A 24524-nucleotide genomic window follows, 5' to 3' on the forward strand; every position below is an offset into this window, starting at 1 on the left:
TGCTACCTCTTTGGGCCTCAGTTCACCATCTGCAAAATGTAGACAATAGCTTGTCTCAGAGTTGTGATTTAATGAGCAAGTACCTGGTGAATTGCTTAGCAAAGTGGCTTAATGCTAGGTAGTTATTTATTTCAAAACCAATATATTTGGCTGCATATAATGTTTTGGACGTTTTGTTAACTATACCTTTACGCAAAAGAAAATAAGTCTGGATAAACTGATTGTCATTTTCCTCCCTAGCATTTGAACAAAACCTACAATACAGATGTTCCTCTTGTTCTAATGAACTCTTTTAACACAGATGAAGATACAAAAAAAATACTACAGAAGTACAGTCATTGTCGTGTGAAAATCTACACTTTTAATCAAAGCAGGTACAAAGAGTAAAAAATTAACTCGGGGGGGGTGTGTGTTATTCCTAGAAAAAGACTTCTTTTTCTTGTTTAAACAGAGCAGCCTCAAGATGTACATGTGTCTGTTACAGGGCTAGCTCCTCTTTCCCCATTGCCGGCCCCTAACGTGGCCTCTGCAGGAGTAGTAAGTAGACTTCCCTGAGCACCAATGTGTTGTTGGTTTTCTGTGAAAGAAAGAGTACCATCCCTGAATATCTCTGTTTAGAGAATGGACAGCTTTTCCCAAATAGGTTTTCAGGGAAAAGAACAATCCCACCACCAAATAAGTTTGAGATATCAAGATACTAAGATCTTAAAAATAGGAGGTGCCCTTCCATCAGTATGGTCATGGAAATTTTTTTATTTTTATTTTTTGCAGCAAATATTACTATCTAGGAAACTGATTTGGAGAGACAGATACTGAGATTTTCTTAAATGGATTCACATCTGATTAAATTACTAATAGATAGACTGAAAATGAGGGAAGTTTAACTTTAAATGCATTGTTTTCTTGAAGGTCTAAAATGCTCTACAGAGTTGATGCTGAAAAAGAACTTTTTTTTTAAGGTACCCGAGGATTAATAAAGAATCTTTACTGCCTGTAGCGAAGGATGTATCGTACTCAGGGGAAAATACAGAAGCTTGGTACCCTCCAGGTCATGGTGATATTTACGCCAGTTTCTACAACTCTGGTTTGCTCGATATCTTCATAGGAGAAGGCAAAGAGTATATTTTTGTGTCCAACATAGATAATCTGGGTGCTACAGTAGATCTTTATATTCTTAATCATCTAATGAACCCACCCAATGGAAAACCCTGTGAATTTGTCATGGAAGTCACAAATAAAACACGTGCAGATGTAAAGGTAAATACTGAGAGGAAGCAGTTTGGGAATTCATGTCTTCACATTTCATAGGTTATATAGTTCAAACTTTTTTTTAGTTGGAAAGTTTATGTGAAGCAGAACACATTTACCCACTTGATAACATCATTGTAAGACAGTGAGGTAGTGTTCTGTAGAGTACCCTAAGTTCTGACTGATATAACAATGTGTACCTAAGTCCAGATTTAATAGTATTAAAATCATCTTTGTTTTTTGAATACTCTTTATGGGCAATTTTAACTGAAAACAATGCCACATATATTTGTAACAGAAATCTGAAACATGTGAGAGCACTTTTAATAAATTTGTTCAAATCTTTGATATTCTTCTAGTTTGATGCCTATGTTTTTATTTCATTGTTCCTTTAATGAAAATTTACTATTTCTATTTCTACAATATGTATTTCTGTATTTTTTGTGTTTTATCATTGTAATAGCTCTGTAATTGCAACAAATGCAACTGTTTGGTATGAATGAAAATTTTGATTTTTAAAAAATTTTATTTTTACTGAATTTATTGGGGCGACATTGGTTAATAAAATGATATAGGCTTCAGGTGTACAATTTTATAATACATCAACTGTATATTGTATTGTGTGTTCACCACCCCAAGTCAAGTCTCCTTCCAGGACCATTTAAAATTTTGATTTTTAAACTTTGCATGTTTAGTGGTGATGATACTTGGCCTATGATGAAATGGTGTACCAGGGTTTAGTAATTACCCACAGGGAGTAAAAAAAAAGTGGGTAGTGTGTGAATACTAAAATGGTCAGTCCCTGAGCTGGGCTCTGTGCCTCTTACAAATGTTCATCCCACATTATGAGTGAATGCTCCCCTCTTCCCACACTGCTGTGGCCTCACGACTGTAAGAACACCTCTAGGCTAAGGCCACACAGGGGTCACCTCTCGTCCACTTGTGCCTGTCTTCCCTTTCCTCCTCTTCCTAGAACCAGTGAGAGCAGGGTCTGAGGTGGTAGGACTGGTTATTTGGTGACAGATGGTGGTTTGGGAAGAAGAGGAGTGGCTGATCCTGTAGCCAACCTTCAGAAAGTGAGGATGACTCTGATGTACTCCCAGGCTTTTTATCATGGACAAGAGGGTGGGTAAACAGTATAAAATGACAGACAACCTAAATTATTTTCCATGGTTCTGTCTTCACATGCATATTGCTTTGTGTCACAGGTAGATTACTGCCAATACTTTTTATTTCTGGGGGATTTTATTATCAGTGTCTTTTCTGTAACATTCATAGACTATAAACAGTGTGGTGTGGATGTGGTTGGGAGAGATGTGGCACGCACTCACTCTTCTCTGCCTTTTCTAGGGTGGGACACTCACTCAGTATGAAGGCAAATTGAGACTGGTGGAAATTGCTCAAGTGCCAAAAGCACATGTTGATGAGTTCAAGTCTGTATCAAAATTCAAAATATTTAACACAAACAACCTCTGGATCTCTCTTGCAGCAGTTAAAAGACTGCAGGAGCAGAATGCTATTGACATGGAAATCATTGTCAATCCAAAGGTAAGCCAAAGTGCCAGTTCACTGGGCTCACTGGTTCCAGAGATCACTCCTCCACTCTCTCCGGCCTGTCCGGTGTATTGGTCCTCCTTTTTGCCTAGTCGGTCTCCAGTTCCTGGCCCTGTCTTCTAGAGTCTACATCCAGCCCTTTAGTGTGCATAGCCATAGGCCCCTTACTTGGCCCTGGGCTGTGGTAGTGGCAAGAGCACTGGGCCCAAAAGTAGAGAGCCTACCCTCAGCTTACTTGTTGCTCTGATACTTATAGGCCTTTTGGGCACGGGCACTTTACATAACTTTTCTAAACCTTTGGTTCTTGATCATAAAATGGAAATATTACTAAATGGAAGAGCCGAGGCTGAAAAAAAGGTCACATATGTATGAGTACCTGACTTAATGGAAGGTGCTTGATAAATGCCACATCTCAAAATTCTGTTTCCTTCAATGGAGCTCTGAAACCACTCCCCAAATATTAACTAACATGGAAATAAGTTGTTAAAACCTGTGTTTCTCTCCCTTCTCCCTTTCTTACAGACTTTGGATGGAGGCCTGAATGTCATTCAGTTAGAAACTGCAGTAGGGGCTGCCATTAAAAGTTTTGAGAACTCTCTAGGTATCAATGTTCCTAGAAGCCGTTTTCTACCTGTCAAAACCACATCAGATCTCTTGCTTGTGATGTCAAACCTCTATAGCCTTAATGCAGGATCTTTGACAATGAGTGAAAAGCGGGAATTTCCTACAGTGCCCTTGGTTAAACTAGGCAGTTCTTTTACAAAGGTACGTAATTATAAAGATATGATATACATGTGACTTTGTATTTCCTAAATGCACAATTATAACGATATGATATACATGTGAATCGGAATCTAAGGATCACCTAGAGAGTGAGTGGGGGGTGGAGGTGGGTGGTCCAAGAACTGAGCCATAAGGTTCTCCAAGGCTTAGAGGATGGGGATGAGATGGAAGCAGCAGCAAAGGTGACTGAGGAGTTACAGGTTAGGAATTGGGTAGAAAACCATGAATGTGTGTGTCCTGAAAGCCAAATGAAGAAAAGAAGGAGTGATCATCTTTGTCAAGTGCAACTGCTGAATCAAGTAAGATGAATGAGAATTCACCATTAGATTGATCAGTATCGAGGTTTTGGAGCCTGACTGGAATGGATTTAAAAGAGACTAGGAGAAAAACTGGAGATATGAATTCAAGAATTTTGCCTTAAAGAAAAACAAAAATGGAGCCATAACTGGAAAGGGATACAAGATGAGAGGTTTTTTTGTTTTTTTTGTTTTTAAAGATGGGGGAATTTATAACATGTCTATACGTTGATGTGAATTGATGCAGTCAAGAGGGAAAAACCACTGAAGAGGGAGAAAGAATTGCTGGACAGTATTCTTGAATAAGCCATAAGAAGGGTTGGGCTTAAGTTGGAGTAGAATCAGTCCAACCTCAGTACTAGGAGGGACAGAGTAATGGGTGAGGGGGCAAAGGAGAGGTGGTGGTGCTGGTGGCAGAAGCCAGTGGAAGTTTTGATTGCTTCTGCTTTTCTCAGCAAAATAGGAAATACGGCCCTATAGGACAATTTCTAGTGCCTATAAAGAGAAGGAAATAGGAAGCTAAGACAGTGATCGTTTATAATGATAATGTATGCAGTTGCTCTTCCATTTTTTCTGAATCCTACCGATCTCTAAAGCCCAGCTACAGTCTAGTTTGCTTCAGACCATGATCTCTCTTTTTCCAACTAACTCCAGATTATGTGAACTACTCACCTGGCTCTCAGCATGTTAGTTGGTTATCTTTTTTTTATTTTTCTAATATCTGATCTGCTCAGCTGTATTGTAAACTGTTTGATGGTGGGGACAATGTTCTTAACCCCTGGTCTCTCCTGCACAGGATCTAGCATATAGTGAGTGCTTAACAAATATGTTCTTCTAATAGATGGCCTGAGCTTGTCCATAAACAGAATGTTTTTACAGTTCAGTAAAACTATTTTGTTAATTTAACCCCTAACCCATTTTTGAAACAATTTGTATGTTTCTATTTTTCTTTCAGGTTCAGGATTATCTAAGGAGATTTGAAAGTATACCAGATATGCTTGAATTGGATCACCTCACAGTTTCAGGAGATGTGACATTTGGCAAGAATGTTTCATTAAAGGTGTGTTGTTATGAAAATTACAGATCTTATAGCTTTACAAAACAGGGTTCATTTTCTAGTCCTAAATTTACCTTGATTTTAAGGAATACTTCCTAGTCTATACCAGGTATTTATAAGATATAGATACATTTAAAAAATGAAATAGCTTACTACAATATTTAGTACTAATACTGTCTTCCACTTATATACAGCATAGTTAAAATACAATCATAATAGTTGTATTTAGGAATTTTGTGGAATATAGCATTCCGGTGGAAAGCAAACACTAATAAATAATTGGACTGGTACTATTTTATTGAAATAGGACAGTCTTTAAATTAGCATTAGCTCACTAAAAATGACTATTTCAATCTAAATGAAAGTAGAAAAAAATGACTTCATTTATATTGAATATAGTCTACTCCTGTTAATCTGTTATCATCACCTATTATAAACAATAGTTGTTCATATTACTTAGTACTTGGGTACTTTTATAACCATCATTCCAGCCTTGCATAAGGAGGACTATGGGTATAAATTTACAAAGATACAACAGCTTTTTCCTAAAAATCCCATACCTAGATTTCAGCTACTTAAATGAAGATCTTGGAAAAACAAAAAGATACACACACACACACACATATATATATATATACAGAACATTACTGCTGATACTGCCTCATCTAAACAGCCTCACTGAAGATATGAAAAAGTTATCAGTAAACTGTTCTTAATAAAAACCCCAAACTGTTATGTAAATATAAACTAAGCACCCTTTCATTTATTTATTAAGATAGATAATGCTGGTGGCCTTGCAAATAGTTCTTTGAAAGGGCCAGCCATGTTGTGGCACTGGGTTCACTTCTCACTCCTGGTATCACCTCTGATCAGGAGGCAAGGAATCTAGAACTACTGCCAGGATTGTTACAGAGGACACATTACAATTTTCCTTAACATGTTACTTGTTTTTCAAGTTTAATGTTGTTTATAGTTACTCCACTGTCAGCGGAGTTCTATATAAACTTGATAATTGTAAAAAAAAATCAATTGCATTTCAGCTTCAGTTGCAAGTACAGTCTTGCTTTTTGTTTTCTCTGTCACTTAGGGAACAGTTATCATCATCGCAAATCATGGTGACCGAATTGACATCCCACCTGGAGCAGTATTAGAGAACAAGATTGTATCTGGGAACCTTCGTATCTTGGACCACTGAAATGAAAAAATACTACACTTTATACTAATCATGGGCTAGTTTCTTACAATGAAATGTTCTCTAGGATTCTAAAATAGGCAGGTACTTTACTATGTTACTGTACCTGGAGTATTAATTTTTAAAGTAGAGTTTTCTGCAGTATGCTTTTATTTTAGTCTAAGAAAAGCACAGATGGAAGCAATACTTTTCTTCTTGGAAGAGGATCCTGAAAGTTCATCTTAAAGTGCAATATTGTTTAATCTTAAAACTGGGGCAGCTCTGCTGGAAAATCTTTTAACAGAGTCCTCGATGATGGTCACTTTGAATCGCTTATGATTTCAAAAATAAAGCTGTGAAGCAATACATGTGTACATTTATACTTTTCAGTGCTAACTTTATGAAACAGTAAAGAAAAATGGTGTACTCTTGCTGAATAGTTACTGTATCAGTTGGAAGATTTGTTATTGGAATATTTATACTCATTGGCCAATTACCTAAAAAATTGAGTTTTTGCATTTCTAAGAATCTTAACCACATCATTATTTCCGCAGGAATTAAACTTGAAGGTATTTAGTACCTTTCGTTTAGTTCTAAAACTGGGTAGTTCTAAATCTGGGATGCCTGCCATGCTTTCCACAGACTCTCCATTTATTGAAACAAAGTGGTGTTTCTTTTCCCAGCTGAAAGAGCTGGGTGGGTAGAGGTCGGGCATTTCTTTCACATCCTTGTTCTCTAGTATAGTGGGTGGGGGGTATAACTTTTTAAAAAGTTTCCTTTCCTTGAAGCTTGCTTGTTGTCACTGAAAAATGTTCATGAATAACCTTTCAAATCAGGTCTACTGATAGTATAATTTGTGGCTTTTCTCTAAGAATTAATTACATTTTCCAATTCTCCCATACTTGTTTTTCAGTAGGCTGCTTGTTTAATTTAAAGTTTACTGTATACTATTAAAAAAGTCTTTTAAAGTCTGGTAATTGTTTACAGCTTTATTTTAGACAGACAGTTAAGAACCAGTGACATACCTCTAACTATAAAGGAAAGAAAACAGGCTTTCCTTTTAGGAAACCAAAGAGCACAAAATAAGACTATTTCATTGTACATAATCACTACAAAGTTAGGCACTCACAGGGTTAGGCAAGATTCCTGGTGTGAAGTGAGGCACAGGCACTTTCATTTGTAGAGGGCTGCTGACTCTAATTTCGAAGGTAGGTATTATAAAAGTCTTGCCCTGGCCAGTGTGGCTCAGTTGGTTGGAGTATCATCCTTTACATAGAAAGGTCGTGGGTCTGATTCCTGGTCAGGGCACATACCTAGGTTGTGAGTTCAGTCTCCAGCTGGGGTGTGTACGTGAAGCAACCAACTGCCTCCCCCCACCTTGCTTTAAAAATCAATGAACATATCCTCGGGTAAGGATTAAAAGAAAAAAAAAAAGTCTTTAACTTACTCAATCACCTTATATTTCTGGCCCTAACCCAGCAGCCTATATTTTCTATTTCTCCCTGGTCTTTGCTCATATATACATCAAAAGTAACTTAAAAACAAGAACCCAAGGGAGCCTTACTCCATATGTCATCTGAATGTTAAAATGAAAACTCCTAAGTAGCCAGAATATATAAAAACATATTTTTACCTCTGCTAGAAATAAAAAGGCAAAAAAAAAAACCCCACCTGGTAGAAATAAAAAGGCAAAAAAAAACACCCCACCTTCATATTTTTTATAAAAATACAACTATTAAACTGCAGGCTTTCATATACCACTTCTGAAAAGTATTTAAACTAGCTGCATAAATAATTGCCAATATCTTATTCTTTGTGATCATCCTTTCAAGTATTTAGACTATTCTGGAAGGCTTCACCTGGTTGACATGAGTGGTGGTAGAAAGATTAAATGTGTAACACACAAAGCCTGAAACTTGACATTGGTCACTAAAAGAAAAATTGAATTCCTAAATCCAAGCAATCAAAAGATGTTTATTTTTTATAGAAAGATCTGTAAAAAAATAATTTTCAAACAGCTTTACTTTCATAGAGAAAACTTTCTACAGAGATTGAATAAGATTTTAATATTTTAAATTGTACCATCATTAAATAAGGTGGGACATCATATGAATTTCATTGCACTGGAAGAAATGCAAAGCATTTTTTAATATAAAGTATACAGAGCATTCTAGTCAACTACAGCTGTGTTACAGCTATGTGTTCTTTTGGATTTGGTCCAAAGAAACCTGAGTCTGTTTCCAGAGAGAATGAAAAATATAGACACCTGATCAGTTATTCCTCACAAGGAAGCACAAAATTGATTTTCCTTGTAGATCCCTCTGAATCCCAGTTTCCCAACACTGATACTTTCCTTTTCCCCTTTCCCTACCCCAGTTCACTTTGGGTTCCAGGTTCAGTTCTTGAATCACAGACATCCATATTTTCTTCAGAAACACATACATCCCATGGTTCAGATAGGCTACCATTTTTCCAGTATGTTATCACCTCTTCTGTTCCCAGATCTCAGCCATATTTAGGTCCAAATCTTTAAGGCCTTTTAGGGCTTGAAGATTTCCAGTGTAAAAAGCTACATCTGCTGTGACCAACCTAAACATTAAAAAGAGAAAATTATTTTTAATCTCACACTTTCTATTCAAATAAAGTAGCAATGCTCACAGAGTCAAGAGTCCTATCCTACCTGCTAGACTGTTACTTAAAATTCAGATTTCCTAGGGACCAAATGTTAATATATCTTAGCAAGATTCCTGCTATCATATACTTAGACCATTTAATGTTCTATTTCAACAATAAATGTCTTTAAAGAAGAATAAACCAATGCAGATTGGACTCAGTCTCATTAATAATTTCTGCCCAATAAAATAGATTTATCTTAAAACAAATAGAGAAAATAACAGGTTAAACTGTTTTTTGATCAGTTGTCATTAGACTAGAATATACATGTGTATGACTAATAAAATCACAGTACTGATAATACAACACTTGATGAAAAGAGAATTACACTGAGCTGTCACATTAATGCCTATACCTAAAAAAAACACTCCTGGCAAGAACGCATAGATAAATATCAAAGCTGCAGGCATAAAAAAGAGGGACAGGTCTGATTATATTTTCAAAGATGTGGCCCATGGAGAAACAAACAGGAAAACTTCGTTTAGTAGTTTGTAAAGACAGGAGGAAGTCCGGCTTTAATATTTTAATGAACATCTCAGTTGTGGATTGCTGGACTACCTTAGGGCAAAGGTATTTACCCTTAATATTTGTACTACAGTCTAATTTATAAATACCTTTGGACTTATGTACTTAATGTTTCACCTTTTATCACATGGGAGTATTTACGAAGGACCATATTTTTTGTTTGAAATTCATCTAATTCTGGATTCTTTAAAATCTATAAAAAATTCTAAATTGTCATGCTTCTTGTGATAATATGGTCAGTAAGTACAATGAAACTGACAGCAGTGGTTCAAAAAAGAACAGCTTTTCTAAGGCAAGATCCCTACATTAAAAATTAAACAAAATTAACATAAATCTGCATTCTAAAATATCAATAGTGCCCCTAGCCAGTTTGGCTCAGTGGTTAGGGTATCAGCCTGTGGACTGAAGAGTCCTGGGTTCAATTCTGACTAAAGGCACATACCTCGGTTGCAGGCTCAATCCCTTGCCCAGGTAAGAGGCAACCAATTGACGTGTCTTTCTCACATCAATGTTTCTATCTCCCTCCACTCTCTCTGAGAAGCAATGAAAAAGAAAATCCTTGGGTGAGGATTAAAATTAAATAAATAAAAAATAATAAAATATAATAAACACTACAATCTATATGAGAAAGTGTACTGAAAATGTTTTACATCAAAACTGAAAAGCTGATCAAAGAGAACATAAAACCAGACATTTGCAACATATATAACCAATAAAGGATTAGTTTGAAGGCATATGATAACATCTAAAATCAACAAGAAAAAGATGATACTCGAGAAAAATGGCCAAAGAATGTGAACAGAAAAAAATCACAAGATGAGAACCTCTGAATAACTAATAAATATATGAAAAGATAATAAACATTAGGAAAAACAAATCAAAATAAAATACCACTGTCTTCCACCAGAGTGGCAACAAAAAATCTTAACAGCAAATGTTGGCAAGACACAGAAAAATGGTGGGAGTGTAAACTTGGTACAGCCATTCTGCAGAACATTCTGGCAATACCTAGTAGAGTGGAAATATACATGTGCTCTAATCCACTTGTAAAATAAATGGTCAAACCAGTAGATGTGTATAAAGATCTTCACTGTGGCATGTTTGTAACGGAAAAAGTACTGACCTAGAAATCTGTCATTCGGGGAAAATGGATACGTTAAATATAGGGGACAATACAATAAAGCTGTCAGACTATGGATAATTTATATATATCTATATAGTTAAATCAGTAACAATATTAAATGGAAAAAGCAAGCAGAATATGTATAATAAGCTATATAAATAAGTTAAATTTATAAAACAGTACTACATATTTTTTTAAAGACAGATAATAAATGAGAAGGACTTAAAGGGTATAGACCAAATTTACTAGAAATATTGCCTAAGGGTTGGGGGGAAGAGAGTAAGACTAGTGATATGGTCAAAGGGTTCTTCAGCTTCATTTGGAATGAATGCCATTTTTTAAAAACATAAAACAATTTGTCAAGTGAAAATGACAAATGTTAAAAATGATCAATTCTAAGAAGCAGGAATACAAATATTCTCTATATGTCTCTGTATTTCTAAAATATCTTAGAGAAAATCACATTAAAAAGAAACAGTACAATACTGAGGAGGAGGAATAGGGACAACGGCTTAATTCCTCATGAGGAAGTAAAAATGTTTAGAAGTAAACAGGTGGTGATGGCACGGAAGTGGTGGTTGTGAATGCATTAAGTACCATTGAGTTAACCATAAAACAGTTCATTTTACGTTACATGAATTTCACTTTGAAAAAAGAAAAAGAAAGAAAATACATTTTTAGAGTCATTACAGGAACAAAAATTCCTTTTAAGCAGATAGCGTAGTATGTCTCTGGCTAAAGTCTAAAGGTTAATTTTCAGGTAATTCTATCTTTCAAGGGATCACTCAAAGACATGAATCGACTTACACAGAATTAGTGTCTTTAAAAGTACGTGACAGTGGGAGCCCTGGCTGGGTGGCTCAGTTGGTTGGAGCGTTATCCCATACACCAAAAAAGAGGCAACTGATCCATGTTTCTTTTCTCGCACATTGATGTTTCTTTCTCCCTCCCTCCCCCACTCTTCCTCCTTCCCGCTCTCTCTAAAAATCAATAGAAACATATCCTTGGGTAAGGATTAAAGAAAAAAAAAGTACCTGACAGTGAAGATAGACTCTAAGGTTGTACTGACCTCCAAATAACTATATTACCAAAGATAATACTAGGTAATGAGTTACACTGGATGCTTCAGACCTACTGGTCTGAGAAAAACCACCAACCCAGATTTAATTATGGGAATAAAAGTAGAAGGGTGGAGTGGGGCATAAAAGTATTAGTTCTTTTTGAAGAGTCTCTGAGAGGTATCTAGTGTTCATTATACTAACTTTGAATACTTCTGTGGCTTTGAAATTTTTGAAAACAAAGAATTCTTTAAAAAAGAAAACAGAAGAACCAGGTAATAAGGGAGAGAATCAGGTTTTTGTATAAAACTAATTTCAGCCTGGCTGACAGATTCAGCAGTCTGAAACTTCCAAATAGTTTTTTGCAAAATCAGTTTAGTGTACTTCTTTTTAAGGGTAAGGCCAAATTCTGACTCTAAAATACATTTTTCATTTGTTCCTGTAAGTTTGACATTTAAGCCTGAAACTCCTTTAATAAGGAATAAAATATTTTATTTCTAAAAATCAATGGAACAGGTAACACACTAAGGAAATCATATTAAGGTATAACTACGTTATCACTGCATTTTGTATAATCTTTTCCCCGTATCTTTCTTTATCTACATTGCTCTTCACAAAAATCCTGTGACAGAACTTTTTTTTATCCTCACCCAAGGATATATTTTTATTGATTTTTAGAGAGAAGGGGGGGGGAGACATCAATGTGAGAGAGAAACATCAACTGGTTGCCTCCCGTATGTGCCCAACCAGGGATCAAACCTTCAACTTAGGTATGTGCCCCTTTGGTGTACGGGATGATGCTCCAACCAGCTGAGCCACCTGCTTTTCACCATCATCCCTATTTTCAAATCAAAGAAAATTGAAGCTCAGAGAGGGTAAGTGATCTGCCCAGTTACATAGTAAGTGGAAGAACAAGTTTTCCTATTCTAAATCCTGTTTTCTCTTATATACTACATGATTTATTTCACCAGTACATGCAATTTGTTCAATGGCTTATGATAAAGTGTGTACATATTCACACTTACACTTGTTTTTTGTAACCCTATGAAGGAATTAGGCAAACTTTATCCTCGTTTCATAAGTAAGGAAGAGGCTTTCTCATGGTGACACAGCTACAAAGTAGGACTTTGAGTCCTATCCAGATAGGGGAAGACTATGGGGTAACCTAAGGAGGTGCTACTAACCCCCACTGCCTCAAAACAGACATATAAGGTCAGGTAAGTAATTGACCATTTATAAAACACTTTAACGCAGGTAGACAGACATAGATATATATCATCTCCACAGAGGAAAAAAGCAAAAGGTTGCCGATTCTATAATTTTGGGGCCCCAGCATGACTGCAGTGGAAAAGGATAGCATAATGAATGAAACCGATCAATCAATTCAATATGGGAGTATGTGGTAAAAATATTTTGAAAACATACCCATTTTGAGGTCCTCCATCATTTATCACATTTAAATGAGATAACTGCTTTTTCAAGTGGAGTTTGTAACTTGCATTAATTCTTAAAAACAACATCTGGAAAAGAAAGAAAACTAAGTTTCTTAAAGCTCTACTGAAATAGAAGACAAAAGCATCTGAAGTTATCAATGTCAAATCAGAAAAAAATTTTAAATAGCCTTTGTTTTGGCATATACTTTTTTTTTAAATTATTTTTTTAATTTTTAAGTTTCTTTATCTTTATTGTTGAAAATATTACAGATGTCCCCTTTTTATCCCCATTGATTCCCCTCCAGCCTGCATCCATCCCACCTCCAGGCTTTCCCCAGACCAATGTCTGTGTCCACGGGTTATGCTTATAAACATGTAAGTTCTTTGATTAATCTCTCCCCACCCACTCCTCCCACCCCACCTTCCCTCTGAGATCCCTCAGTCTGTTTCATGCTTCTATGTCTCTGGATCCACTTGGTTCATCAGTTTATTTTGTTTCTTATATTCCACATATAAATGAGATCATGTGGTACTTGTTTTTCTCTGACTGGCTTATTTCACTTAGCATAATACTTTCTAGTTCCCTCCATGCTGTGCCAAGGGATAAACGATTCTTCTTTTTTATAGCTGCATAGTATTCCGTGGTGTAAATGTGCCACAGCTTTTTTATCCACTCATCTACTGATGGGCACTTGGGCTGTTTCCAGATCTTAGCTATTATAAATTGCGCTGCTACGAACATAGGGGTGTATAAATTCTTTGTGAAGCTATCCGGGCCAGGGCTTTTGTGTGCTTGGAGCCCTTTGATTGCTGCTTCAACTTCATCAGCAGTTATCGACCTATTGAGGCTTTCTGACTCTTCCTGATTGGCATATATTTTTAAAATGCTCCCTTGAAAATATTTTATTGCTATTTCAGTATAGTTTTTGTCCTTAGCTGAATAAAAGCTCTTTTCCCCTTTTCAGTATTATTTCTTTTAGCGATATGACTTACTGTACTGCCTTTCTGCCCCTTAGAAGAAATCCTCTGAGATATGTAAGTGGTATATATCATGACAGGTAAAAAGAAATGGAGAATTCTGTAATATATTAACTAAGAACTTGATAGAGAAAACAAAAAAAACTCAGTGGTAGAGGCAAAGACACCTTTATCTTTCCAACCTGATAAAATTACCTGAAAGTATTTTATTGCTCCTGCAGGCACACTTTTTAATGCAATGGCTCAATAATTCTTTGGGAAATACCTGACCTGAAATTATATACAATTAATCTATGGAAACTGTTTTGTGGAATAATGTATATTTTCTATGGGAAAAATATGCATAAAGATACCTATGGAAAAGTTTTGTGGAATTACTGGTATTCAAGTGACAGTACTGACATGAAATTGAAAACTTAGGGAAGCATGAACGGTGATACTATATAAGATGGAAATCTGAAGTGGCATGGGAAAGGAGACTAGCAGAAGTAAGAGTAGGCAAGAGTCACTAAGAAAGCTACCCTTGCTCCCAAATACCATTTTCATGCATTGACCAATTAGAGACAAACCAAAATAACAAACTTGTCTGAAAAGCGAAAATCCCAGTGAAAGTTAAGTTTATATGTCATAAACAACTAGGACTGTATTATAACACTGTATCATTCTACAACGAGCTTGAATGACATCACCTGTATATCGGGTACAAGCTAAAGTGGGTAAAGAAGACTGAAAAAAAAAGGAATACTGCAACCTTGAAGTACTAGGAGAGGGAACCAAGGGAAGTGGGGAGTAAGAATGTCACTAAAGAGTAAAGAGGGTGCTCTCTGTCTCTCCCACACAAACCAGTGCATTTCCCTGCCCCCGTCCCCCAGGTGCATTTTCCTGGCCTCTCTCCTCCTAAGCTCCTAGGGCCCATCTTTTGCCTCTGTAACTTATTTCCTGAGCTTATTTCTTCTATGGCTCACTTTTTCTACCTCTGTGACTTTCTAAATAAACTTTCTTCTATTAAAAAAAAAAACCCAAAAGAGTGAAGAGAACTCTGTGATAATGCTTCTGTAGACAAAGACAGTAGGGGCAGGGTGGATACTTCATAGGTGAAAGGTGCTAAAGACTACCCATTTTGCTTTTTCCTGGTTTGTGCCTATTCATTTATACTGATTTAATAAATATTAATGATAAGACATATTGACTGAGTCACTATATGTGCCATCTCATTATTAACTCTATCACTAATTCCTCTCCTATCCAGTCTGGATTATAAGCACCATGAGTATCATAATTTGTATTCATTGATAAATGCCAACTCTGATTTTCAAGTTAATAACATAATGAATAGTGTAAGTAGAATCTGGGATCTCTGATACTCAATGGACAAATGGAAAATGTGCTTTTGAGAACTGCTGACCATGTAACAAAGCTATCATTGCTCTGACCTGTCAGAGTAAGGAGCACTTTGAAATCAGAAATTTTTATTCATATTCCCTAAGTCAATATAACTGAAAAAAATTATAATCATATTAGAACATGAACTAAGCTTAACTGTGCCAAAAGTATGTAAAACACTCTAATTCTACATGCACATTATATATTATATATAAAAAAGGAGTTTTAGGAATTACTACTCACTTGTGTTTGCTCTTCTGGAAGGAGATCAATTATAGCTTCATGCATTTTTGTCATTTGTTTACAAATATTCCTGAAACAGGCAGAAGGAACCGGAGCTTTCACCTCATACTGACAGAGAAAAATAATGAGAGCTGTTAATGTACTCACAGACAAATGTTTTCTTCCCCTACAAGTCTAATACGGTGCTCAAGCTCACACTCAACTGTGATCTGAGCTAGTCATGAAAATCTCAATAACTTTTCATTAAATATCCTAATCTACTTTGAGAGAGCCAGCATGACCTTGTGGCTAAGAACATAGGCTGCCTTCCTTAAGATGGCCTGCCTGGGTTCAAATCCTAGCTCTTCCAGCTCTTAGCTAGGTAACACTGGGCAAGTTACCTCATTTCTCTACATCTCAAAGGGCTTACGGTGAGGATTTTAAAAGATGGCTCCTGCCCGGCCGGGCATGACTCAGCGGTTGAGCGTTGGCCCAGGATCTAGGCGATCGGGGTTTGATTCCCAGTCAGGGCACATGCCCGGGTTGCGGGCTCAATCCCCAGTCAGGGGCGTACAGGAGGCAGCCGATCAATGGCTCTCTCATCATTGATGTTTCTATCTCTCTATCCCTTTCCTTTCCTCTCTCTGAAATCAATAAAGATATATTTTAAGAAAGTGAAAAAATAAAAAAAATAAAAGATGGCTCCTAACCAAGAAAACAGTGCTCCATACAAAGTAAGTACTCAAAAAATGTTAGCTACTAATCTGTCGCAATATACAATAATGAATCATTAAAGTAGGTTCTCCAAATTAACAGATTATTTTTAAAACATGATTTTAAGAATGTACCAACATGATCATTCTGAAATCAATATAACTCTGGTAGAATTAAAATGTTATTTTTCTTTTGTAGGTAGGCCAATAGAGTAATCATATTTACCCTAACTAAGGTTAAGGGAATACACTTTCCACAACAATCTATACTGAAAATTTAAACTTAGGTAAACTCATTTTATTATTCTTTCATTTAGAACAACAACCTGGTACAATTTAGATAATCACCTTCTGGTCCATATTTTAGAATTCACAGTTTAAATTATATTCCATTTTTAAGACATATTTGGGCTAAATATATTATAAATGTACTAATCGTACATAGTTTATTAAAATGATGAGCTCCAATATACTGCTGTAGCATAATCATGTAGAAGTCATCATGTGACTGGACCAAGATAAACAAAATTGTGACCACCCAAGGGTTTGTCTCTTTTCAGCCTAGAAACATATCAAACATCCCCTTACTTTTATTAATAACAGCTATAAGACATAATTCACATACCATAAAACTTACCCTTTTAAAGTGTACAGCTAACTGGTTTTTTGTAAACTCATAGTTACACAACCATCACCACTAATTTCCAAACATTTTCGTCACCCCAGGAAGAAACCCCATATCCATTAACAGTCCTCCCTATTCCTCCTTCTCCTTAGCCCCTGGAAACCACTAATCTCAATAAACGAAATCATACAATATGTGGCTTTTTATGACTGGCTCCTTTCACTTAGCATAAAGCTTTTAAGGTTCCTCCATGTTGTAGGATGTGTCAGTACTTCATCATTTTTATGGCTGCATTATATTCCATTGTATAACTATGCCATATTTTATCCAATCACCAATTTATGGACATTAGGATTATTTCCACTTTTTGGCTATTATGAATAATAATGCTATGAACAAGCATGGACAGTTTTTTCTGTGTGGATGAAGTTTTTTCAATTCTCTTGGGTACATACCTAGAAGTGGAACTACTGGGTCATATGGTAACTTTATGTTTAACCTTTTGAGGAAATGCCAGAATGTTTTCCAAAGTGGCTGCACCACTTTACAATCCCATCTAGCAGTGTATGAGGGTTCCAGTTTCTCCGTATCCTCACTGACACTTGTTATTGTGTCTTTTTAGTTTTTATTTATTTATTATTAGATATGTCTTTATTGATTTCAGAGAGAGGAAGAGGGAGGGAGGTAGACAGAAACATCAATGATGATAGAGTTATTGATTGGCTGCCTCCTGCACACCCCCTACTGGGGATCAAGCCCGGGCATGTGCCTTCACCAGGAATCGAACCTCGATCTCCTGCATCATAGGTCAATGATCAACTGCTGAGCCAGGCCAGCTGGGCTGTCTTTTTTACTTTAGCCATCCTAGTGGATATGAAGTGGCATTTCATTATGGTAATATCCTCTTATCTTAACTACCCACCTGTATTGGAATGAATGGTATCTCTCCAAAATTATACCTACTCTGAAACTCATGAGGTCATACTGGATTAGATGGGCCCTAAATCCACTGACTGGTGACTTTATAAAAGAAATGAGAAGGAAATTTTGACACAGAGACACACAGAGGGAAGACATCCATCTGAGGACAGAGGCAGAGACTGAAGTGATGCATCTATAAGCCCAGGAATGCCAACAACTGACAGCAAGCCCTAGAAGCCAGAAAGAGGTAGGGAAGGATTCTTCACTAGAACCGTCAGAGGAAGCATGGCCTGGCAATGCTTTGATTTAGGACTTCTAGCCTCCAAAACTATAAGAGAATAAATTTCTGTCCTTTTAAGCCACTCAGTCTGTGGTAACTTTTCTGGCAGCCCTAGGAAACTGAAAAGCCCCCTAAAACCTTCCTTGATCCCTGCTTTCCCTAAAGATACTATTCTTTCCATCTTACCTACCCCAATCTCATAATTTCAGTCACCTAAACTTGATACTGTACCACTTTATTCTCAACCCTTAAAATTTGGTTCTCGCAACCACCCAAACCACACTCCCCCACTATAAACAAGCTTCTGAAATTTCTCTCTGGAAAAATCACTAAAGATGTTTTAACTTCCAGATTTAGTAACTCTTCTAGTTCCCCTTCCTCATTGCTCTGCAGTATTTCACACACTTGAAACACTATCCTCATGTAGCACAATGCTTTCCTGGTTGCTCCCTACTAACCTTCCTCTTTTTTGTCTCCTCCTGGCTTATCTTCCCCTCTTTTCTCTTTTATCAATCTCGTGACTTCTAATAAATCTCTAGTCATAAACCACCTTATTGAGTTTAAGTCACACATTTCCTAGACGTTCTATTCCAAAGCTAAATTTACCATGATCTTCCTCAAACCTGCTCTTCTTACCTGTTTCAATGACTATTGCTGGTTTTACAATCCTCCTGGTCACAGATTTAAAGTCTCCAACTCAGTTTTTATTCCTACTTTTCCTTGTTTCCTTGTACAGAATCAGTGACTAAGTCCCATCAAATGCACTTTCAAATTATTTTGCACATTAGTTATCACTCTAGGTAAGAGTTTCTCACCCTCAACACTACTGACGTTGCGGCTAGATAATTCTTTGTTGCAAGTGCCACCTGCATATTGTAGGACATTCAGCAATACTCTTGGCTTCTACTCACTAGTTACCATATCAACCCATTCCCAAATTGTGACAACCTAAAATGTTCCCAACATTTCTGAATGTCCTGTGGGGGACAAAATTGTCTCAGTTGAGAAACACCATCCTAGGTGAGGCCTTCAATTCTCACCTGAAAAAATGCAGTAGCATTTTCAAGAGTACAGATATTTGTTCAACAAACATTTACTAAAACTACCTGGAACACAGTAAACTTTGAATAAATATTTTCTTGGGTGTGTGTATCCACACATGTTTGAATATAAGTATATAGGTATTTATGTGTACATATATACTGGAATGAATGGGTCAGATACTCTGCTAGCTGGAATATACAGAGATGATTCAGAGAAAGTCCCTTTGGGGAGTTAACTTTCTAAAAGCTGGTTGGTTTTCCAGAAATCAGATATTACATGATACAGAAACATGGGTGAAGGACATTTTAGCGGTAGCAGCACACCTGGGCTGCTGAGTCTTCAAAGGAAAAAAAGTAAGTAAAAGTGAAACAGACTCATAGAACAGAGAGCAGACTGGTGGTTGCCAGATGAGAGGGAGGCTGGGAGACTGAATGAAAGAGATGAAAGGATTAAGTAGTAAATTGACAGTTACAAAATAGTCATGGGGATGTGAAGTACAGCATAGGGGAATATAGTCAATAATATTGCAACAACTATGAATGGTGCCAGGTGGGTACTGGAAATATCGGGGGGAACACTTTGTAAAGTATACGATTGTCTAACCATGGTGCATACCTGAAACTAATACAAAATAAGATTGAATGTAAACTGTAACTGAAAAATAAAATTTAAAGTTCTTTAAAAAAAATTATTTCAAATAGAGTACATACTTCAAATCCATTCTACATACTATCTGATTAATCCTTCTAAAATGCAATTATATGACTCATTAGTTTAAAAACTTTTGGGTTTTGCTTCTGTTTAAAATTTACAAAGCTGCAAGATCATGTTGCTACTATCCTAACCACAAGAATAAACTGGAATAATTTATAAATCATAACTTCTTAAACTCATCAGAGAACAGAAGTCACAGAAACCAAAGGAAGTAATTCCAAAGAGTGGCAAGGCCCTCTGAAGAGACAGGACAAAGGAACTGTCTCGCTTTGGACAGAGCATGGGAAGAAGACATGATCACCATAGAAGCAAATAAGAAAACAACTAACATTTTAACAAATTTTCAAAGGCAAAAGGGACTAGCATAGAGTAAGTGAGAACCCTAGCCACAGAGGTCTGCACTCATTCACAAGGGTCTTCTGCAGGTGCTCACAAGCAACAATGGGGTCAGGGCAGGAGACCACAGACCATCACACTCAAGCTGCACATGCAAGCAGGAGGAGGCTACCACTAGGGAAAGGCAACAAATGCCACCTACTTCTCTGAACCCTCTTCTTATACAAAGCAAAAACCTTAAGTCTCTGAGAAGAGGCATCAAACTCTTTCATCCCTGGAGTCACTGTGTGAGGGGTAGGAACAAAACACACCTGTTCCAGAGGGAAGAAAGGAAACCACCTTAAGCCCAGGATCCTACACCAATCAAAGCAGAGGCTGGTTACCCCTGGAGGAAAGGTGGGAATGCTGAGAAGGTTTCACATCCAAGGACTCACATTCCCTGATTTCAAGACTTAGAATGTTACAGTAGTTCAGACAGAAATATAGATCAATGGAACAGAAGAGAGTCCAAAAGTAAACACACACAAAAACTCTTTTTACAAAAGTGCCAATAAAGAAAAGAAAATCTTTTCAAGAAAAGGTGCTAGACCTATTAAAAAAAAAAATCTTTTACTTATACTTCGCACTACAGTTGTCCCTTAACATGGGTATGAACTGAGCAGGTGCGCTTACTCATGGATTTTTAAAATCCTGGTTTGTCAAGGGTCAGCCTTCTTGATAGAGGGTTGGGAATCTGCAGATGCAAAGGGCCAAAGGTAGTTAAGGCTTTGCAGAGTCTAAAGTTTATGCTGATTTCTGACTATGGAGGGGGTGGGTGTTCTTAGCCCCCACATTATTCAAGGGCCAACTGTATATACAAAAATCAACTAGAAATGGATCACAGACTTATATATAAAACGTAAAACAATAAAACTTCTAGAAGTAGTGGAAAATGTCTTAGTAACTTGGGTTATACAAAAATTTCTTAGGACACAAGAAACATGAACAATAAAAGAAGAAAAATTATAAACGGAAGTTCATCAAAATTAAAAGCTGCTCTTTGTAAAACACTATTAAGAAAATGAAAAGATAAGCCATGGACTAGGAGAAAATACATACAAAATACATATTTGATAAAAGGTTTGTATACAGGGTATATAACTCAACAAGAAGATTTAAAAGCCCAATTTATATTTTTAAAGTTTTTTTTTTTTATTTTGAGATTACATTTATTAAAGCTGGGGACAGTGAAACAAGAAAGGTCTAAGGATAGAAGAAGTAACAGGAGAGAGCCTAGGCAGGCTGCTTTGGCTTACTGAGAAATAAAAGTCACAGTGACAGAAGTGAGCCAAGGCAGGGCTGCCACCGGCTCACTGAAAAATCAGAGAAAAGGGGGCCTTGAAGACAGGTTCAGGGGATTAACCTAGGACAACCTGCTGCTGCCCATTGCTCCCCCAGTTGCAAGTTTCCTGAGGACCCTTAAAACTTAAGGAGAAAAGCATGCATGAGAAAGAAAGGGGGAAGAAAGGCAAGGGCATGCTCCAAAGGGAGCCAGCCCCAATTTTTTTTATATTGGCAAAAAATTTGAACACTTTACCAAAAAAATAAAAGATATGGATGGCAAATTGACACATGAAAAGATGTTCAACATATTAGTCATCATGTAAATTAAAACCATAATGAGGCTTGGCTGGGCATGGCTCAGCGGTTGAGCATGGACCTAGGATCCAGGAGATCGCTGTTCGATTCCCGGTGAGGTCACATGCCCGGATTGCGGGCTCGATCCCCAGCTGGGGGCATGCAGGAGGCAGCCAATTGATGACTCTCTCTCACCATTGATGTTTCAACTCTCTCTCTCCCTCTCCCTTCCACTCTCTCTGAAATCAATAAAGATATATTTAAAAAACAAAACACACAAAAACAATGAGATACCACTCCACACAGACCTACTAGAGGACTAACATTTAAAAATAGACAGACAATAGAAAGTGCTGGTGAAGAAGATGATCACCCAGAACTCCTATACATCACAAGAAGGAAGACAAAATGGTATAGTTAGTTACTTTGGGAAAAAATTTGGCAGTTTTTCATAGTTATAAAGTTTTACATTTCTATACAACCATCAATCTATTCCAAAGTATTTCTATAAAAGAAATGAAAACAAATGCCCACGCAAAGATATGCACATGAATGTTTATAGTAACATTATTTCTAAAAGCCAAAAACTAGAGATATCCCAAAAGGTCTATCAAATAATGAATGGATAAACAAATAGTGGTACATCCATACAATAGATGCTACTTTACCATAAAAAGGAACAAACTACTACTAATACATGCTACAACATCCATGAATTTCAAAAGCATTATGTTAAATGAAAGGAGCCTGGGACAATAGGCTGTATTTTGTGAAATTCCATTTATAGGACATTCTGGAAAAGGTAAAACCATAAACATGTAAATCAGATAAGTAGTTGTCAAGGTTTTGGGATGTGGGGAGAGGACTGACTGCAAAAGTACCTAAGGGAATGTTTAACAGTAATGGAACTGTTCTATATCTTGACACTGGTATTTCCACTACTGTATGCATTTATTAAAATTATCAAACTATATACTTAGAGTGAATTTTAGTGAATGTAAATTACACCTCTATAAGCATGACTTAAATTGCTTAACTTTCCACTAGTAAATTTCTCCACTATCTTTCTAACATATCTCCCATTCCTCTGTTCACCTGCCTTAATGCATTAGCTAGATTGCTTACCTTTTGTTATTAACTACAAAAGCATTAGCAGTCAACATTTACTGGAACTTGCTATAGTCAGACACATGATAAAAGAAAAGTGCTTCACATATACTATCTCATCAATCCTCACTACAATGTTATGAGACTCTATTATAATCCCCATTTAGAGAGAGAAACTGAGGCTTAAGGAGATTAATAATTTGCCCAACGTCCTTCAATAGCTAATGTGTGACAAACATGTTACTTGAACTTAGGTCTACCTGACTCTAAAACCCTGACACTAAGCCTCCTTCTTATGATTCCTACCAACATCTCTGTTCATGATGTTACTTCAGAGTAGCTCCACATCTCAACTTCATTTGTCCTAATCATACCTATCTTTAAAAGCAAACCTTATATGCATCCCTCATCCATAAAGCTTCCCCAGGTCTCCTTCCAGCTGGCAACATATTTCTTCTAAAGCATTAAAAGCTCCAATAGCACTAAATTGATTGTTCACATATGACACTTTATATATTCTACCTCCTTTATAGTTATTGATGTACTTTTTCTACTAGGTAAATACCTAATATCTAAAAGCATAAACAGCCCAGCCGGGCGTGGCTCAGCGGTTGAGCATCGACCTAGGATACAGGAGATCAGGGTTTGATTCCCTGTCAGGGCACATGCCTGGGTTGCGGGCTCGATCCCCAGTAGGGGGCATGCAGGAGGCAGCCAATCAATGACTCTCTCATCATTGATGTTTCTATCTCTCTCTCTCCCTCTCCTTTCTTCTCTCTGAAATCAATAAAGATTTTTTAAAAAAAAGAAATTATTGTTAATTTTGTTAGGTGTGATATGATAGAGTGGTTATATAAGAAAGTGCCCTTAGTTTTTAGAAATACATACTTAAGTATTTACAGATAAAATATCATAAAGCCTCAAATATTATAAAATATTTTAGCAAAAAAAAAGCAAAATGTTAATGACTATTAGATATAGGTGATGAATATATGGGAAGCTCATTAAATAATCCTCATTTTTCTTTGTCAAAATAAAATAAAATGATTTGTAATGAGAAAAAGTCTAGCCACAGTCCTAATTCTTATTCAGAATCTCTGGATGACCCTAGTTAGTTTGGCTAAGTGGTTAGAGTGTTGGCCCACGAACTGAAATGTCTTGGGTTCTGGCCAAGGGCAGGTACTGCGCCTGGGATGCAGGCTTGATCCCAGGCCCAGTTGGGGCACATGTGGGAGGCAACCAATCAATGTCCCTCTCTCACATCGATGTTTCTCTCTCTCCCTCTCTCCCCCTTCCACTCTCTCTGAAAAGCAATGGAAAAATATCCTCAGGTGAGGATTAAAAAAAACAAAAAAACTCTGGATGACCAAAATGATAGAATAAAGTCAGGGTTTTAAGAGTATTGGCACTTATTTGGTTTTGCTTCATTATATTCCACAGCTTATTACTAGTTCCACTATTTAACATTTACCTTATTCTACATTGTTAGGTGTTTACAGTCCTCTGTCATATTAGACAGTAAACTTCTTGAGGGTAGTCTCGATGCATTATTTATTGACTTTTGGTGCATGGAAGAATACATGTATCAAAAAGGAAACTGGTGGAATAGAACTACTTTTGAATTTAGCTGTACTTGGCAACCATGAAGAAAAGAAAATTTCTA

General features: G+C 36.7%; 2 protein-coding genes across 5 annotated transcripts in view; one reads left to right on the forward strand and one right to left on the reverse strand.

Moving 5' to 3' along the window:
- The window catches only part of UGP2 (UDP-glucose pyrophosphorylase 2), a 50536-nt gene extending 43454 nt beyond the window's left edge, over positions 1-7082 (forward strand). For all 3 annotated transcript variants that reach the window (XM_016224203.2, XM_016224202.2, XM_087823595.1), the window contains exons 5-10: positions 241-374; positions 960-1257; positions 2599-2796; positions 3325-3567; positions 4837-4941; positions 6026-7082. In XM_016224203.2, coding sequence (XP_016079689.1) covers positions 241-374; positions 960-1257; positions 2599-2796; positions 3325-3567; positions 4837-4941; positions 6026-6133 — 1086 coding nt within the window. In that variant the 3' untranslated portion in view covers positions 6134-7082. The remainder of the gene's footprint in view (positions 1-240; positions 375-959; positions 1258-2598; positions 2797-3324; positions 3568-4836; positions 4942-6025) is intronic.
- Positions 7083-8063: 981 nt separating this feature from the next.
- Positions 8064-24524, reverse strand: part of VPS54 (VPS54 subunit of GARP complex) — a 66493-nt gene continuing 50032 nt past the window's right edge. For both annotated transcript variants that reach the window (XM_016224200.2, XM_016224199.2), the window contains exons 20-22: positions 15526-15633; positions 12914-13008; positions 8064-8698 (exon numbers count right to left, since the gene is read on the reverse strand). In XM_016224200.2, the coding sequence (XP_016079686.2) occupies positions 8593-8698; positions 12914-13008; positions 15526-15633 (309 nt within the window). In that variant the 3' untranslated portion in view covers positions 8064-8592. The remainder of the gene's footprint in view (positions 8699-12913; positions 13009-15525; positions 15634-24524) is intronic.

This window comes from Miniopterus natalensis, chromosome 13 (genome assembly GCF_054644295.1).
Source record: "Miniopterus natalensis isolate mMinNat1 chromosome 13, mMinNat1.hap1, whole genome shotgun sequence".
In the NCBI taxonomy this organism is placed as follows: Eukaryota; Metazoa; Chordata; class Mammalia; order Chiroptera; family Miniopteridae; genus Miniopterus; species Miniopterus natalensis.